At 46.5% G+C, this 19,471-nt stretch overlaps 1 protein-coding gene across 2 annotated transcripts in view; it reads left to right on the top strand.

The window, feature by feature from the left end:
• Gsr (glutathione-disulfide reductase) overlaps positions 1–19,471 on the top strand; it is a 36,457-nt gene that overhangs the window by 12,236 nt on the left and 4,750 nt on the right. The window contains exons 5-11 of one of the 2 annotated variants that reach the window (XM_040731869.1): positions 2,216–2,363; positions 7,147–7,201; positions 10,161–10,260; positions 11,382–11,468; positions 14,216–14,374; positions 17,359–17,470; positions 18,381–18,512. In XM_040731869.1, coding sequence (XP_040587803.1) covers positions 2,216–2,363; positions 7,147–7,201; positions 10,161–10,260; positions 11,382–11,468; positions 14,216–14,374; positions 17,359–17,470; positions 18,381–18,512 — 793 coding nt within the window. The remainder of the gene's footprint in view (positions 1–2,215; positions 2,364–7,146; positions 7,202–10,160; positions 10,261–11,381; positions 11,469–14,215; positions 14,375–17,358; positions 17,471–18,380; positions 18,513–19,471) is intronic. The other variant, XM_040731870.1, reaches the window with a different exon arrangement.

The following is a 19,471-nucleotide window of genomic DNA, read 5'->3' as shown; positions in this document are numbered from 1 at the left end:
ATGCCTGTAACTACAGCTCCAGGGGACCTTTGCCTCAGTGGGCATCTGCACACAGACATACACATAAACACATAAGGATAAATAGGTCTTTAATTTAGAAAAGGTATTGGAAGAGAGGGACGGGGGCAAGTATTTGTTGTAGGCAAAAACACACCCATATAGAATTTTCTTGGTAAGAACTTACTTACAAAATTACATTTCTGAATCTGGTCTGTGAGAAGCCGTTCTGAACAAATGATGGACACCGGGTTTTCAGCGTGTGCTCCTGGCTTTGGCCAGCACGGTGTTCTCTAAATCCCTCCCTCAAGTTGTACACATGAGCCGGGCGGTGGCGGTGCACGCCTGTAGTCCCAGAAACTTGGATGCCGTGTCGCAGGCAGTGCAAATCTTTCAGCTATTGTCTCTGCTGTCACCACTCAGCCCTTTTTACCCAGTGACAACTCAGTCCCCCAAGAAAGGCTGTTAGGCATGCTTGTGGGTTTGTCATGAATTGAAATTCAGTGAATGAAGCCAGGCACCTGCAAGAACAGGCCTGGAGGGGAGAGGAGGAGGGAGGAAAGAGTTCAGAACCAGACATGCTGCAAAATGTTGACTCATTCCTTTGTGTGAACGTACTTACGTGCCTCCATTAGCTTTTAATAATCCGCCTTTGGGTGCCAGCACATAGGTCACAGCCGGCTGAAGCTTGCTGGCAGGCCTCAGATTGACCCCTTGTACAGGGTTCCGCTCAGAGCAAGTCGAGCATTAGTGTTCTCAGAATTGCCACAGTAGGGGCATCTCCATGTAGTTTGTTTTTAAGTTTCTTCCCACCAGAGAAAGCAAAAGGTTTCCTCTTTCCTCTTGGCCAGTATTTCCTCTGGTGTCTGTTCCTTTCACCTTTATTCCCCCCTTGTCCTCCTTATTCGTCTCCCTCTCCTCTAGCTTTTAGTGTCTTTTCATTGTAAGGAAGCCTTTCATGTTGATGGAATTGTCTGTTACACCTGGTCCTGCAGCTGTTCAGTCCCAAATAAGCACACAGAGGCTTATATTAATTATAAGCTGTTTAGCCTATTGCTCAGGCTTATTACTAACAAACTCTTTTTTTGTTTTTTGTTTGTTCTTTTTGTTTGTTTTTCAAGACAGGGTTTCTCTGTGGCTTTGAAAGCTGTCCTGGAACTAGCTCTTATAGACCAGGCTGGTCTCAAACTCATAGATGTGCCTGCCTCTGCCTCCTGGTACTGGGACTAAAAGCATGCGCCACCACCACTCAGCTTACTAACATACTCTTACAACCTAAATTAACCCATAATTCTTATCTATGTTTAGCCACGTGGCTTGGTACTTTTTGTCAGTAAATCATTCTCATCTTGCTTCCTCTTTGTCTGGCTGGCGGCTCCGTCTCTGCCTTTCCTCTTCCCAGAATTCTCCTGGTCTGGTAGCCCCGCCTATACTTCCTGCCTGGAATCTGGCCAGTCAGCATTTTACTAAACCAATATGGGTGACAGATCTTTACAGTGAACAAGAACATTATCCCACATCACTTTCACCTTCAACCCTTGGAATCAAAGATGTTGTCTCTTTCCTTGGAGTGACATGGTTTTTTGTTCTCTCGGTTTTGGCTGAAGGTGGCACCATTATTTCTCCTTGTTGTTGGCATCCAGCACTAACTGGCAATGAGTTCTTCTGAATATCAGTTTCCAGTAAGGAGGTCTAAGAATGTGGGCAACAGAATCCATCTTACTATTTACAAATCCAAAATCAAACTCTTGAGTGGAGCGGTGTGCAGTGGCGCTCACCTATAATCCCAGCTGTGAAAGGCTGAGGCAGGAGGATTGCCAGTTCAAGGGAAACTTGGGCTGCAAGAGTCTGGTGCTGAGCTTTGTAACTCTAATGCTTGGAAAGTAGAGGCAGAAGAACCAGTACTCTGAGGTCATCCACGACTACATAATTGGGTTAGAGGCTAGCCTGGGCTATATTTTGGTGAAGAAGTAAGGAGTTGATGTATTAGGCAGATAGATGTTTTTTGAGATGGGTTTCCTATAGCTCAAACAACCTGTGAACTTGCTGTATAGCCAAGGATGACCCTGAGTGCCTGATCCCTCTGCCGCCTCCTCCCAAATGCAGGGTTGTAGGAGTGCCTCAGCGCTCCCAACCAGATGTTTTTTGTGTGTGTGTGTGTGTGTGTGTTTGCTTGTTAAGTCTTAAGATTATGCTAATGCCAGCGTTCCTTCTGCAGTCCCACATAGAAATCATCCATGGGTATGCAGCATTTGCAGATGGTCCTCAGCCCACGGTTGAAGTCAGTGGGAAAAAGTACACTGCCCCTCACATCCTGATTGCCACAGGCGGCGTACCTACAGTTCCCCACGAGAGCCAGATCCCAGGTGAGTCTTCCAGAGGCCAGTGAGGTCAGGGAGTTTACAAGCCACATCTTGGGACCTGCCCACACCGCTTCTCTCTTGAGAAGGGTCCGTAGTAATTAATGAGCCAAAGAAAGCTGTTTCATTCCAGCTCAGGACTCAGGAAGAGAAATCAAGGAGAACTTCAGCTTCTCACTCCTGGTGTGTGTGGTACGGAGTGCTGCCAGCCTGGGGTTGTCAGGCAAATTACTATTTCTGAGACTCAATATACAGTAACTGTTCAAGAGAGAGACATCTTATAAAGAATAGCTCCCCCATCTCAGGTTTTTGTTTCTTACATAGCAAGGTGTAAAAGATTAAACTAGTCATGAACCTTGGAGGTAGTCCTCCCTGCCTGTGTGTCTATGAGGTGGGCTAAGAGCGAGAGGTGAGTCATGGACAGATGGACATATTCATGCTCAAGACACATTAGTCACCCTTTCTCCCTCATAATACCATGTGTCTTGGATGGTGAGTTTCTTAATTTCCTGTTGCTGTGATAAAATTCTCTTGACAAAAGCAAGGAGAAAGGGTTTAGTCTGGCCCACAGTTGAGATCGCAGTCCGTCATGGAGGGAAGTCATAACAGCAGGAACGTCATGAGACAGCAGTAATGTGTACCTGCTACTGCCCAGCTCTTTCTCACACACACAGGCTTGTCCTTAAGTATGAGGCCAGCCTGGGCTATAGAGTGAGATCCTGCTGTCCTAAAGAAACCGGACAAAGCCAGGCGTTGGTGGTGCCAGGTGGATCTCTGAGTTTGAGGCCAACCTGGTCTATAGATTGAGTTCCAGGACAGCCAGAACTATACAGAGAAACCCTGTCTCAAAACAGACAAACGAACCAAAAAAAAAAGAAGAAGAAGAAGAAGAAAACTATACAATACCCCCAAAGAATTCAGGCGAGGAGCTGGCGGTTCTGGGCTAATGCTGTAGCCCTGTCCCCTGCAGACTCTAAGGAAGCCACGCTTTCCTTCTGGAAAGTGAAGTCAGTGAAGTAAGATGTGGGTTACGATGGCAAGGCAAGGATGATCAAGATTCCTGTGGTTGTCTAACTCTGTGCTAGAGTACTTAACCAAGTGAGACCTTGGTAAGTTTCTAGCAGTGCAAAAATCAAAACATGGCCCAGAGAGCAGGCTCAGCCATTTAGAGCACTAGGTGCTCCCTGAGTTCGGTTTCCAGCACCCACATGGTAGTTCACAGCCTTCTGTAACTCCAGTTCCAGGGGATGCAGCGCCCTCTTTAGACCTCCACAGGCACTGCACAAAAATGGTGCACATACATACACTTAGGCAAAACAGTCAGATATCTTTGGGGTTCTAGGTTTTTTTTTGTGTTTTGTTTTGTTTTTGATTTTTCAAGACAGGGTTTCTCTGTGTAGCTTCGGAGCCTCTCTTGGCACTTGCTCTGTAGACCAGGCTGGCCTCAAATTCACAGAGATCCGCCTGCCTCTGCCTCCCGAGTGCTGGGATTAAAGGCGTGCGCCACCAACGCCCGGCCCAACCTCATCTTTTAAATGATTTAAAACATTATTTCATTAATTAAGGCAATAAAAATAAGTGCATGTTCTATGCTCTGCCAGACGGTGAAGGCGGAGACTCTCCCGAGGTGGGTGTTTACAGCTTTAATTAGCCGCTTGAACCAGGGAGAGTGGGGCCTAATAATGAGGGCACTAAAGTCTCCTGAAGTAACCAACTTTACTCAGAGCATCAGATAATGTATACTCTGAAGGCTAAGAAGAATCACGAGTAAGTTGTTCAGTCACAAGGAGGAGCCACACATGGCAAAAGCATGTTATTCCATAGAGACATATGAATAGTAGCAGTCGAAGTAAATTCACTACACCTGGGAGGAGCCCGAAAACACCTTCCAAGAACAGTTCTGTGTTTTGAAGACAAACTGAGGTAGCAAGACCCTTGTCTTGTTTCCTTGGAGTTCTCTCACAAGCATCCAGAATTTTCACAGGACTCCATTCTTGGATTGTGTTTGAACAGAAGGGACGCCGTATGGTCGGGCACGATCCAGGGCGACAAGTAAGAAAGGGACTCTCGGTCAGGATTATGTGTTGAGAGAGGAGCAGGAAGAATCCCTGAGTAATAAGGACATCTCTGAAGGATTTTCAACCAGTGCAGTCAGTGTGACAGCACTGCGCTTGAAGCAAGTGCTCTGAGTTGGGGCTAGAATTAGGTTACACTGGAGTCATGAGTCTCATCAAGCCAAAGTCACTTGGGTAACCCCAGCAAATCACTGTTGGCTTATAAACAAGCAGCAGCAAGGTCTGTGCGACGTCCAGAAACTAAGCTGACAGTGAGTGGGTGAGGCGAGACTTTGAGACTGACCCCTAGTGGAAGACAGAATGATCTGCAGGAGGTGGCAGATAAATTGGCGCTGTCACCTGAACTGAGACGGGGAATCTCACCCCATTCTGTAGACACTTGCTGCTTCCCCCTGCTTGGACTAGGGGGATCAGGCTGAAGACAGCCCACGGATGGTCAGATGCTGTACACCTCTGATGTAAAGATACATTTTCAAACACTCTCTTCACCGTGGAGACCAGCCAGGGTATGCTCATGGTACTTAGATTTGGTAAGGTGGACGTATCCAGTAACTGAGGAGGTATGGACGAGGAGGCAGGTGTTCCAGAAGGAATCACAGACCGACAGCTCAGGGTCCTGTCTGGCTTATCCCGGCAGGGCACGCACTTCCTTTCTCTAAAATGGAAAGAGGCATATAGTTTGGGAAACTAAGATTTAATTCTAAATGGACAAGTTGAACATCCATATTCTGAAAACTAAAAATGTGAAATGCTCCAATATCCAGAGTTTTTTGACCATAAGCAGGAAGTTCTGCCTAGGAAATTCTACTTCATGTATAAAAAGTTTTTAAAATGTTAAAGTAATTTGTGTTTCTCTCTCTCTCTCTCTCTCTCTCTCTCTCTCACACACACACTCACACACTTACACACACACTCTCACACACACTTTCACACTCACACTCACACTCTCACACTCACACACTCTCACACACACTCACGCTCACACTCTCACACACACACTCACACACACCCACACTCACACACACCCACACACACCCACACACACTTACACACTCACACACACACACACAGGTAGGTCTTGATTGGCTCTAGCAGCACAGTCGGTTAGCGTGAGGTACTTAACACAGATAGACCTTGAAACCCAGACTAAACTCCAGTCCACTCTCTATTTTGAATTCCTGATCCTTCCGCCTCCGTTTCCCTTGTGCTGGGATTACAAGATTATGACATGGCACCCAGTTTATTATGTACATTTTAATCTTGAGCTGCATTCCTAAAACGTGTCTTGGTTAGCATTTCTTTGACCAGGAGGATCTCTGTGAGTTCGAGGCCAGCCTGGTACAGAGTGAGTTCCAGGACAGCCTCCAAAACAATACAGAGAAACCCTGTCTCGAAAAACCAAAAAACAAACAAACAAACAAAAAAATCACTCTGACCAAAAGCAACTTGAGGAGGATAGAAAGGTTTATTTCACCTCACAGATATAGTCCATCACGAAGGGAAGTCAGAGCAGGAACTCAAGGCAGGAACCGAAGCAGGGCCATAGAGGACTGCTGCTTTGTGACTTGCTTCCCAGACAGGTTTTCTCTGTAGCTTTGTAGACCAGGCTGGCCTCCAACTGTCAGAGACCTGTCTGCCTCTGCCTCCCGAATGCTGAGGTTAAAGGCGTGCGCCACTGCCACCAGCTTCAGCCTGCTTTTCCACAGCCCAGGACCACCAGCCCACATTAATCAAGAAAATGCCCTGTAGACATATTCCCAATTCTGAAAAAAAATTCTGAAATTTGAAATTCTGGCCTCAAGTGTTTCAGATATGGGGAACTTTCAGAAAGAAGATCATGAAGCAACACCGATGTAAATGTGGAGCTGGACTGTTTGAGGAGAAACCAACACTGCTACTATATGTGTAGTCTTGGGGGGAAAAAGACAGAAGCCAGGTGTGGTAACGAATGCCTTATTCCCAGTATTACCAGGCAGAGGCAGGAGCAAGCAGCTCTTCTGTGAGATTGAGGTCAGTTTGGTCTACATAGTAAGTTCCAGGATAGCCAGAGCTATGGAGAGAGTCCCTTGAAAAAAAAAACAGAAAGTAAGTTTAAAAAAGTGAAGGGGGCCAAGACTTGACTCCTTGGTTTCCTTCCTTTAGTCCTTGGAGGCAAAGCCAAGCTAGCAATCATGACAGCTGGCTGGATCGTGGTCCTGCAGGGAAATCTGAATTTACTTGTCCATCACTGTTCTTGTTTTCTGAGATACATGTAAGACGTAGACTCCAGAAAGACATGCTGCCAGTAGAGGTCTAACAAAGCTGTCAAGACAGTGCATTGGCTGAGGGAGTGTTTGCTTCTTGAATAGCTTCTGTGGCAATTTATACCCCAAGTTCCCAAAGCCCAAGAGACTGAGGCAGGAAGATTGCCATGAGTTTGAGGCCAGCCTAAGCTATATAGTTAAATCCCAGGTCAGCCCAGACTACAATGTGTAACCCTTTCTCAGTCCTTACTAAAAAAAAGGAGTTAAGCTGGGCGTTGGTGGCGTGTGCCTTTAATCCCAGCATTTGGAAGCAGAGGCAGGCCGATCTCTGTGAGTTCGAAGCCAGCCTGTTCTACAGATCGAGTTCCAGGACAGGCTCTAAAGCAATACAGAGAGACTCTGTCTCGAAAAACAAAAAAAAGAAGGAGTTAAATGGTGTATCCGTTTTACCTCTGGTATTTTTCTCCATAGGTGCCAGTTTGGGAATAACCAGTGATGGGTTTTTTCAGCTGGAGGACCTGCCTAGGTAAGCAGGCGTGACATCAGTATCCATGGAGGGAACCAGTGCTCTCCCTTTTCTGCCCTGCCTCCCTTCGCCCCTTGGCTTTCTGTGTTGCTCGTGCCATCTTGAACTCAAGAGTCTCGGTTGACTCCCCTGCCTCAGTATCATCCACCCTGAAGTGTGTTCAGGCTTCACAGATAGGAGGATGTAAGCATGCGTCCAGAAACAGCCAGAACTCAGTTGTGTTGGACGATAATGTAAGTCAGGTCAGACCCACCCCTGGGAAAGCTTTATTACAGACACTCACCCATCACATATTTTAGAGCTATGTAATAAGCTTTTGCTGGTATGAATATAGCTTAATGATGAATTTATTCACGCTAAAAAGAAAAGGCTCAGAACAAAAGGAAATGAACTAACCGTGGAGCTGGGCGTGGTGCCTTTGCCTGAATCACAGTTGCTTAGGAGGCTAGAGTGGAGAATGGCAGAAACCTAGGCGCTCCAGGCTGAGCTACGTAACCTGGAGCAACCCTTGTTTCGAAACAGAGCATCTGGTTGTGACATTCCTGGGGCACTGGAAGGTTGAGGCAGGAGGATAGCTTTGCTATATAGTGAGTTCAAGGCCAGCCTAGGCTATATAGGTCGCCTTTCCCCCTCAAAGCTATTTCTTAGTTGATTTATTTTTTTCACTCCTTTTTCTCTTATATGATTAAAAAAAACATAAATTACACTCTTGAAAGTCCTGTAGGTGCAGCCAGGTGGTGGTGGTGCCCGCCTTTAGTCCCAGCACTCGGGAGGCAGAGGTAGGCGGATCTCTGTGAGTTCGAGGCCAGCCTGGTCTACAAGAGCTAATTACTGGACAGCCTCCAAAGCCACAAAGAAACCCAGTCTCGGAAAAAGAAAAAAGAAAAAAAAAAAAGAGAATGCTGTAGTGGGTAACAGTCACAGCATGATCCCGTTTTTGCCCTCAGAGGGCCTGTGGCTGGGTGGAGTGGGCAGCTTGACCCTCTGGAAAGCTGTGGCAGAGGTTCTCAAGGCATCTGAGGTAAAAGGGCTGCTCTGGGATGTGGGAGTACAGAAAGTCGTTTTCAGTGAACCCCTCGTGACAGGAGGTGGCACTAAGTGCTAGTGGGAGCCAAGGGAAGCATTGGGTTCCTTGCAGCTCTCAGAAGCCGCGTGATGGCGGCCTCTCCTCTTCACATGAATGGGGCCTCTCCCCTCGGAACATCCCCACCTTTCAGGAATCCACGGCTGTTTATGAGCTTTCCACCCTTCAGCACTCACTGAACTTCAGGGTGTGTTTCTTTCCTTAGAAATTCTTCACCGGCCAGGCCTTAGGAATGGAGTTATAATCCCAGTTCCTCTGGAGGCTGAAACTGTAGAATTGCACATTCAAGACCCCTTGGGCTGTTGAACAGATTTAATGGCCAGTTGGCTAGGCCAGTCTTTAAACATTTTTTTTAAATTAAGGCTGGAGGTACAGAGCAGTGGCAGAGGAATCTAGTATGGAAGGGCCCCTGGGTTCACACCCCGTCAGCATCAACCAAAAAGATGCTTTGAGGGCAGAGACCGTGACCCATCCTGTCAAGTGTAGTGCCTAGTGCAATGTAGGTATCCAGAAAAGAAGGTGGAGAAGGCCGGGCGTTGGTGGCGCACACCTTTAATCCCAGCACTCGGGAGGCAGAGGCAGGCGGATCTCTGTGAGTTCGAGACCAGCCTGGACTATAGAGTGAGTTCCAGGACAGCCTCCAAAGCCACAGAGAAACCCTGTCTCGAAAAACCAAAAAAAAAAAAAAAAAAAAAAAAAAGACGGTGGAGAGGAGGAAGCAGACAAGCAAAGGTGGGGGTGGGGGAGACGTACGGAAAGGAAGGGGGTCAGCATAGGAGTAAGAGCTATCTCACAGGTTTTGAAGAGCGTGGAAGCTTCTGATCGTGCTCAGTGTTTTAGGGTAAGAGTCCTTTGCAGCCATTTGAGTTCCTTAGCCTCCAGCCAGGCCAGGAAGCCTCGGTAGGCTGGCTTGTCTGTGGAAATACGGGAAGACGGTTCCTTTGTTCTTTGCAACAGTAGGAGGGGACCTTGGACAACCTGAAGCAGAAATCGCTGGCTGGGGCTGATACTCTCTATGCCTCAGCCTGGAAGTAAGCCTTAAGCAACACTGTTCCTCAGCCACTGATCCAGTCATTCAAGCATTTAACTGGGGCTTAAGCTCTTTTATTAAGCCAAAATGAATTCAGGAAGTTGAGTCCAACTGCCGTCTGGGCCACCCAAATGCTGGGATTACCGGCATGAGCCACCATGTCTGACTTAAAATGACTTTCGTAAATTGGCCTTTGATCTTGCTACAAGGATTAATATAGAATTGAATAATGAGTGAGGAGAAATACCCGGCCCTGGGAAATAATGGTGCTGTTAGATTTATATATAGAAATTGGGAGGGGTTCGGGACCAGTGTACTACATGTTGGCCAACTGAGATACAGGGACTGTCTCTAAATAAATAAGCCAGCAAATAATAAATAAGTAAAAATAGGACATAAGGAACTTATATGACAAATAAAAATCTCTGTTTTTGGGGGGGGAGTTTCTCTATGTAGCCTTGGCTATTCTGTAGTCACTCTGTAGACCAGGCTGGTCTCGAACTCACAGAGACCCACCTGCTGCCTCTGCCTCCTGAGTGGTGTGCTGGGATTAAAGGTGTACACCGCCACTGCCCAGCAAGGTAACTGTCTTTTATGGGGCAGATTTTGTTTTGACCTGCTTGAGAATAATGACTGGCTGTGTAGCTCTGGATGGCCTGGAACTCATACCAGGCTGCTTCTGCCTCCAGATGTGTGGGATTGTGGTATGTGTCTTCATGTTACTCATAAAATATTAACTGTTTGGGAAAACTGAGCAACGAGCCCAAGGGAAACATGAGAGTCTGTGCATCTGAAGCCGTTCCAAAGTCAGTTTACAAAACGGTCACCCTTTGCTTTCATGGCAGCCGCAGTGTCATTGTGGGTGCCGGGTACATTGCCGTGGAGATAGCTGGCATCCTCTCCGCCCTGGGCTCCAAGACATCTCTTATGATAAGGCATGACAAGGTAAGCCAGCCACGTCTCCTCCCCCCCCCCCTTTTTCCTAATTAGAGGAGCATCTTTCTTATGTTTTAAAAACCGGTTATCACCTAATTTTTAGATTTAAATTTAGTTTTTTATTGTTAGGTATATATGATGTGTATGCGGGAGTGTAGGTGGGAATATGCCATGCTGCCTGTGGCAGCAAATGGCATTCACGGTGGCCAAAACGGGAGGCTGAGAATTTAGTCTCGAACAGAGCAGAGAGAGTGAACTGGAAGAGTCACGAGGCTTTGCATTCGCAAAAGCTGGTCCTCCAGCAAGCCCACACCCCCAGACATCGCCACAGGTGGATCGCAGTTGTTCAAATATGCAAGCCTGCGAGGCACACCTTCAAACAGGCAGTATGGCCAGCTCTTGCAGGCCAACATTCTTGAACATCAAACGTTCTAACGCAATACAGTACAATTTGACCCTTCCATGGTAAGGAGGGATGGTAGAAATATGTAATGGGATCATACCAGAAACCCCGTTAGACTCAGTGTGCATTGACTCTGAATTAAGTTTCTGTCATTGTGTATTCAGAAACTTTTCACTGTTGCCAGATTTTTGTGGCATACCTCCCCCCTTCCCCATTCACTTCTACTAGTGGTTTAAAATGTTGGATCTAGCTGCTGTTTCTCCCAGGATAATTGAGAGAGCCTTCCTGGAGACTGGAGGGAAAGCCAGCCCCACTACACAAGAATTTCCCTAGATTCTGCAAACAAGGAAAGGGAGAGAGAGGAAGGGAGGGAGGGAGGGAGGGAGGAAGGAAGGAAGGAAGGAAGGAAGGAAGGAAGGAAGGAAGGAAGGAAGGAAGGAAGGAAGGAGAATAGAAGAACATGAAGATAATAGAGTTCTGAAGTTTGTTCATTTTTCAGAACTCTGAAATAGATGTGGATGACACCAGATGTGGCATAGTCACTGTTGGTGATGTAGGCAAATAGAGGCTCTACTAAGCCCTGCCCCAGGGTGAGCATGAGTGAAGGAGGCGGTAAGAGGAGGGACAACAGAGGACAGGGACTGCTCTCCCAAGTCCGTGCCATGACTTTAATCAAGTTCCATTCCTTTCCCAACGTCGGTGTCTCTGCCGCCCCGGTTAAACGCAGGTTCTTAGAAACTTTGACTCGCTCATCAGTTCCAACTGCACTGAGGAGCTGGAGAACGCTGGCGTGGAGGTGCTGAAGTTCTCACAGGTAGGCGGCCAGGGCTAAGGGTAGAACGCAAGGTCCTGCGTGAGGAAGGGCTCCGCCACTGAGCTGTGGACCTCAGCTGGCGCCCAGCTACCTTTGTAATCGTGTGCTTCCTCTACCGCAGCTCAGCCTGCTTCTCTCTGATCCAATTGCCTCCTCTCTTTCCTTTAATGTTTATTGATGTTTTGCCTTCAAGTATGTCTGTGCACTGTGTGCTTGCGTGGTGACCAAAAGACCAGAAGAATAAAGTGCCTGACCCCACAGTGTGGAGTTACAGTTGTGAGCCGCCTGATGGCTGCTGGGAACTGAACCTGGGTCCTCTGGAACGTCAGGCAGCCAGTGCTCTTAACTGCCGAGCCGTCTTCCCAGCCCCCTCATGTACCTCTTTTCACATCCAGATTTTTCAAAAAATAGCAGCGAATCAATTTCTCAAGCATATGTCTTATTCAGTTTAAACAAAGCATTATAGAGTACGGTATTCCTCAGGAAATCACTTAATTTCAGTAGAATTTTCCTAGAGATTCAGCCTGGTAAACATGAGCGTGGCCCTCTCCAGGTCTGTGCTAACCCTTTCAGCATAGCCCATGTGGAGTGGAGTAATAAATGACAATGTGCTTTGGGGATGCAAAAATGAAGGGATTTCCATTAGAATCGCCTTGGAGACCTTCATTAAATGATGAGCTGGGTACCCATATGGATGCTTTCTATAACTGCATGTCATAACCAACTGGATTACACATACTTGAAATAAAAGAGTGTGTCTACTAAGCATGTACAGGCTTTCTAGTCTCTAAATTATATAACCTAACAAACAACTATGACATGACATTTACTTTGTGTTTGTCATTGCCAACAACCTGACGTTGCTTTAAGGTATTCGGCAGCTCACAATTGTAACTCCAGTTCCAAGGGACATGATACCCTCTCTGGCCTCCATGGGCATGGCACACATGTGCGCGCACACATACACATGAGTGCAGGTATCGTTGGAGCCCTCTGAGGTTGAACTTGCAGGCAGTTATGAGCTTGCCCAGTATGGGTGCTTGGAACCAAACTCAGGTCTTTGAGCCACCTCTCCAGCCGTGGAAATGTATTTTTAGGCCATAGGATTTCTGCGGTGTCTTAGTTACTGTTCTGTCGACCAACTCATAAAAGAGAGCATTGACTCGGGGGCTTGCTTACAGTTTCAGAGCGGGCATCCATGACCATCATGGTGGGGATTGTGGCAGCAGGTAGGCAGGCATGGTGCTGGAGCAGTGGTTAAGAGCGTACATATTTTAAAAAATAAAAATAAAAAGAGCTTACATCTTGCCAGCGGTGGTGACGCACGCCTTTAATCCCAGCACTTGGTCGGCAGAGGCAGGAGGATCTCTGTGAATTTGAGACCAGCCTGGTCTCCAAGAATAAGTTCCAGGAAAGCCTCCAAATCCACAGAGAAACCTTGTCTCTACCCCCCACAATCCACCCCCAAAAAGAGCTTACATCTTATCCACAAGCAGCAGGCAGAAAGAAAGAGAGACAGACAGACAGACAGACAGATAGGCCTGGCTTGGGCTTTTGAAAACTCAAAACCCATTTCCAGTGACACACCCCTTCCAGTAAGGCCACACACACCTCCTAATCCTTCCCAAAACAGTTCCACCAAATAGGGTGAATTTCAGAAGCCAGGCCAATCCAAGGCTTTTCCTGAGGCCCTGGTGTATGGTAAAGGAATGTAGTTCCTTGTTTGAAACCAAGACTATGCTTGCCATGGTCAGTAATAATCTGAAGCCAGAGCCTCGGGGGAGCTGTGGCTTCAGGTTCTGGGAACCCGACTCTTCACACTTAAAGGCTTATGGTATCAGTCCCAAGACCATTGTGTGTCCGGTCTGTGACACTTGAGATATCCTATGTTCTTTTTGTGCGGCATTGGCTCAATTAGCCTTCTAACAACTTTGTCTTATTGTACGGTAGATTCTGCTGACGCTGTCCCATTTCTCCCCTGAAATATGTAAGATGTGGTAATTCTTGATAAGCCTGCTGTCGTGATCACCAGATCGTATAGACCTCCTGGTCCCTGCTGGGCTAGCCTTGGCTGTCCTGGACCTCTTGTCTTGTTTTCCTCATCCCGTCCTCCGCCTTGACATCTCGTCCTCCAGGACCCTTATTCCTGTGGGTTCACTCAGGACCCAGCATGAGCCTGTGGGGCCATTCTCATTCAGACCACCACCTGTTGGCAGCATTCCCGGCAAGAATCAAGGAAACAGCCCTGGCTCTGCGAGTTTAGTGCCCATGGCCTTTGGCTGTTTGAACTATAAGTAAACACTATTAAAATTCTAGCTGGATATAACTGCTGAAGCTTGTAATCCCTGCATTTAGGAGTCTGGTGCAGAAAAATTGATAATGACTTTGAGGTTTAGTCTGGGCTATAGATTGAGATCCTATCTCAAAAATTCACAAAAATTCTGGTTTTACTAAACCTAGTGGCTTAAGTCTAAACTCCCAGCTACTTAGGAAGCTGAAGCAGGAAGATGACAAGTTCAAGGCCTGTCTGAACGACGGAGTAAGTTTAAGGCCAGACTGGGCAATTTAGTGAGATCCCATCCCAAAATGAGCAGAAAGAGGGCAGGCAGCATGTGGTTCAGTGGTTGCGTGCTTGCCTGGCGTGAGTGGAGCCCTAGGTTCGGTCCCCAGTACTGGGAGGAAATCTTTCCTCTCCTACTACCTTCACCCCTTTCCTCCCACACACAGGTAACACTTTTTTTTAATAGGTAAAGGAAGTTAAAAAGACGCCATCTGGCTTGGAACTCCACGTGGTTACTGCTGTTCCTGGCAGGAAACCCACCGCAACCGTGATTCCAGATGTTGACTGCCTGCTCTGGGCCATTGGACGAGACCCAAATTCTAGGGGCCTGAATCTAAACAAACTGGTAAGCTGACTCGGTCTGCCTCGTGTAGTCTTCCGTCTCCCGATAGCCTGTGACCTTTCGCACACCCGTCCATGTATGAAGCCCTGTTGCTTTGGAGTCTTTCTCCTTTCTGGTGTCTGCGATCGAGTATCTTGTTGGACTGGAGGGGTCTGATCCAGATCGTCCAGCCATTTTCTTCCTTTTTGCAGACTTCGGAACCTTAGGATTATGGGTGTGCACCCCTATAGTTTACCTCCCACTTCCTGTCCCGTCTTTCCCTCCTTCCTTCTTTCCTTTCTTCTTGGCGGTGGTAAGAATGGAATTTAGGGTCTCTCACACATGCTAGCCGAGTACTCTACCACTGACTGGTCCTACTCCTCCTTTTCCTTTTATTTTTTTTTTTCCAGACAGGGTTTCTCTGTGGCTTTGGAGGCTGTCCTGGAACTCGCTTTGTAGACCAGGCTGGCCTCGAACTCACAGAGATCCGCCTGCCTCTGCCTCCTGAGTGCTGGGATTAAAGGTGTGAGCCACCACCGCCCGGCTCAGAGAACAATTAACGAGCTCCATTCTTTCCTTCCACCGTGTGTGTCCTGGGGATTGAACTCAGACCCTCAGGCTTGTCAGCTAGCACTTTTACCCACTGAGCCATCCTGTTAACCCTATGTGGTGATCTCTCCCCCTCCTGTTAACCCTATGTGGTGATCTCTCCCTCTCCTTCTCTCTTTTATTTGCTGAGTGTGAAAAGGAGTTTTTTGGCAAACTAAGTAATGGGTTTCGTTGTAGGATTTTTATATGTGTGTATGACTGTGCTGTGTCCTAGCTCATGTCCCTCCGCTGGCCTCCCCCCTTCTCTTCCCTCCCACTTCCCATCCTTATTGGTCGAATCTGTGGATACATGCTGATGTGTGTGTGTGCATAAGTGCTTTGCGTGCAATGGCCAGAGACTGACACTGATATCTTCCACAGTTGCTCTCTACCTCATTTTTTGAGAGAGTCTCACTGAACATATAGCTTGCCAGTCGGGCTAGACTGACTGGTCGAAGCCCCAGGGATCGTCTTGTCTCTGCCTCCCCAGCTCTGAGATTACTGCTCCACCTGGCTGTCCCATAGGTGTTGGGATTGAACTCAGGTCATCTCGCTTGCCCAGCAAGCTCCTCACCCACCCAACTTGGAATTTCTTATCCTCCTGACCCTACCTCCCAAGTACTGGGATTGCAGGTGTGCACTGATACTGGGGATCGAACCCAGGGCTTCAGGCATGCAAAGCAATGCTGTACCAGCTAACCTGTTTCCCAGCTCATTAATTCACAGGTATTCTACCCATTTCCCACGTTCATTAATTCACAAGTGCTCTGTCAGCTAATCTATTTCCCCGTTCATTAATTCACAAGTGCTCTACGAACTAACCTATTTCCCCAGCTCATTGCTTCCTGAATTATTAAACAATGAGCCTGGAAAAAAGAAGGTTCGTTCTCACCTTATTAAAAGTTAAGATAGGTCTGTTGTAACGCAAATTGAATGACTGCTGTGTGCCAGCTTGTGTCAGTGGTTACTCATCTCATAAGCCTTGCCAGTAACTGAAGGATGAGGAAACCAAGAAACAGGATTAATAGGTAATTCTCCAGTCTGCTAACTCACCACTCTGTTTCGGTGGCCAAGTTAAACTCATTTGCAATAGAAGCTCCAATATCTGTAGCTAAATAGTTGCATCTGAAATTTCATAACTAGTGAGTGACAGAGCTGGGATCAGGGCCTGCTACATGCTAAGGGTGTGTCATGGAGTCACATCCCAGCCTCAAAGATTGAATTCACACGCATGTATGCATGCATGTATGTATTCATGCATATGAATAAATAAATTTATTTACTTATTTTTGAGGCTGGGTCTCACTGTGTAGCCATGGCTGGCCCGGAACTAGCTAAGTAGACCAGGCTAGCCTCGAACTCAATGACTTCAGCAATGTGTTTCTCTGCAGAAGCCACTGTACTCTTACCTTTCTGTCTCACACTGGAGTGTTGCTTCTCTCGGGTCTGCAAAGCTGCAAAATAAACAGAACACATCTTAGAGCAAAGATGCCTCCGTGTGAGGAAAGTGTATTTGGTTATTCGAAGTAGCATATTTTGGAGTAGCGTGCAAACTTGGCTTAGATTTTTAAAAAAACTAAGATGGTAACTTGGAAAAGAATGCCTTTGGTGACTGTTTCAGGCTGAGACCCTGTAGATGACTGTTTTAGTTGGGTTTCTATTGCCGTGATCGAACACCATGACCAAAAGCAACTAGGGGAGGAATTGGTTTATTTCAGCTTTGAGTTTAGTCCGTCTTCCAGAGAAGTCAGGGCAAGAATCTATGTAGAAGCCATGGAGGAGTGCTGTGTGCCACGTGGCTCCTCGAGCCTTGCTCAGGCTGCTTTCTTATATTATCCAGAACCACCTAGGATGGCCCCAGCCCCAGTGAGCTGCCCCATCCACATCAATCATTAGTCAAGAAAATGCCCTAGAGACTTGTCCCCTGGGCGATCTGGTGGGAACGTTTTCTCAGTTGAGGGTCTTGCTTCCCAAAGGCCCCTAGCATTGTAAAGTTAGCAAAACCCTAGCCGGTGAGCAATACATTAGCTCTTCAAGTACTTCAGGAAACAGCTGACAGGTGTTTCAGAGGAACCCCATGGGGTATCAAGTAGGATAGTATATCTGATAGCCTAGTCATTTCCTTCTCCCTTCCCTTCCCCCGCCTCTTTCTCTCTCTCATTCCTTTTCATGCTTACTGGATCAATCTAGTCCCATTAAAGCACCTCAGTAATTGATGAAACAGTTCACACACACACACACACACACACACACACACACGTATTAAGGAAGCTATGGAACTTGTTGGCTTGAAGTGATTTGCATGTTGATGTCTTAGGCTTTTTGGAGGTGCAGATGTGTAATGCAGCTGATCTCAAGGTTTGATTACCATGATAGATGGTCCCAGTGTTTACCAGATGTTCCTTTGTGGTTTTTTTTAGGGGATTCAGACTGATGAAAAAGGCCATATCATCGTAGACGAATTCCAGAATACCAATGTCAAAGGCATCTATGCTGTGGGAGATGTCTGTGGGAGAGCACTTCTCACCCCAGGTAATGCTGTTTCCTTTCTTGGGGAGAGAGGCCTGTTTGTTATCTAAAGCCACCAAGATTTCACAGTCAAATTCACTTCAGCAAAATTAAAAGCATTTGTGTGTTTGTCATCAAAATGGCATTGAAGTAGATGCAGGTTAGGTACCTGACCTTTCCTGAATAAAATTCATTATTCCTTAGAAGACTGTTTTTGGGCCAGGCGGTAGTGGCGCACGCCTTTAATCCCAGCACTCGGAAGGCAGGGGCAAGAGGATCTCTGTGAGTTCGAGGCCAGCCCGGTCTACCACCACAGCTCAGCTACTCTCAATAATTTTCAAGTAAACAATACACTAGCTACATGCTTATATTAACAGTGGTTACCATGCTGCACAGTAGATCTCTTGAATGCAGTCCTCCTAACTGAAATTTTATATCCTTTAACAAGAGTTTGAAAAATAATCTTGCTTCATCTGATTCAGGTCTACTTAGCTTGTCTTAGGAAATAAACTGCTAATTTCACATCAGTCAATTAATAACTGGCGCTTTTTCTGGACTCAGTCCATTTGAGGGGATGACGTAGGAATAAAAACAGGCTGATGGAACACAAGCTTTTTTTTTTTTAAAGGAATCTTACTGAAATAGAATACAAATGTGCCAAACTATGGCTTGTTCTCTAAATACCCTACCAGGAATGCTCTCATTTGGCGGATTAACTTCCAGGCAACTGGGAACTTGGGCACATGTCGCTTTGCTTTATAACAGAACATGGAGTGACTAAGCCAGTGGCTTTGGGGTGTTCGCTATGGCAGTGCTGGGTTTTCATTATGTGAAAATAGAGATGCTAATGAACATTAGATGGGCAAACTGCTCCTAGAGCAGTGTTGCTGTGATAAAAGAAATAAAAGAGACCCTGGTTTTTGTATCATCGTAGTTGCGATAGCTGCTGGCCGGAAACTGGCTCATAGGCTTTTTGAATGCAAACAAGATTCCAAATTAGACTATGACAACATCCCTACCGTGGTCTTCAGCCACCCCCCTATTGGCACAGTGGGGCTCACTGAAGGTAGGCATTTTACAATGAAGGTCATTTGGGGCTCCTTCTCTAACCTTTTATCGGCCAAAATCACTGTGTCCCAAGTTGCACTAACCCTTTTCTTTAGTCTGGAGTCATAGTTCTCAAGCAATGAGTACTTAGAGTGTGACTCCTCCTGCTGCCCATATATCTGTTTCCATTCTCTCTCTCTCTCTCTCTCTCTCTCTCTCTCTCTCTCTCTCTCTCTCTCTCTCTCTCTCTCTCTCTCTCTCACACACACACACACACACTCTGGATTTTTATATTTATATAAGAGTAGCCAAAGGACTCCTCTGTGTCCTTATAGTTTTGCACCCTATATACCAGCGGTTCTTAGCCTGTGGGTCTCGACCTCCTTGAAGGTCGAAGGACCCTTTCACAGGGGTCACCTAAGGCCATTGCAAATACCAACTATTTACATTATGATTCATAACAGCAGCAAAATTACAGTTATGAAGTAACAATGAAAATCATTTTATGACTGAGGGTCACCACAACATGAAGTCACAGCATTAGGAAAGTGGAGAACTATTGCCACATATACACCCTACGTCTTATTTTTTAAGAACATATACATAAACATAGTTTTAAGATGGGAAAACTTCAATTAATAAAGTATTACAAATTTTTAATGTGAGCCGGGCGTTGGTGACACACACCTTTAATCCCAGCACTCGGAAGGCAGAGGCAGGTGGATGTCTGTGAGTTCGAGGCCAGCCTGGTCTACAGAGCGAGTTCCAGGACAACCTCCAAAGCCACAGAGAAACCCTGTCTCGAAAAATAAACAAAAAAACAAAAATTTTAAAGTGAAGTATTATTTAAACTTTAGACTTTATGCAAATTTACCCATCTATCTCGAATACTATTTAGAACATAATCCCCCATCCTCAATCCAGAATTCAGTCCAGCACAATTCATTGCAAGCAGTTTGGTCTCATATAATCAGAGAC

Source organism: Mesocricetus auratus, unplaced genomic scaffold (genome assembly GCF_017639785.1).
Source record: "Mesocricetus auratus isolate SY011 unplaced genomic scaffold, BCM_Maur_2.0 Super-Scaffold_100026, whole genome shotgun sequence".
In the NCBI taxonomy this organism is placed as follows: domain Eukaryota; kingdom Metazoa; phylum Chordata; class Mammalia; order Rodentia; family Cricetidae; genus Mesocricetus; species Mesocricetus auratus.
Note: the sequence above shows the minus strand (reverse complement) of the source record. Positions and strands in the feature narration are given on the sequence as shown.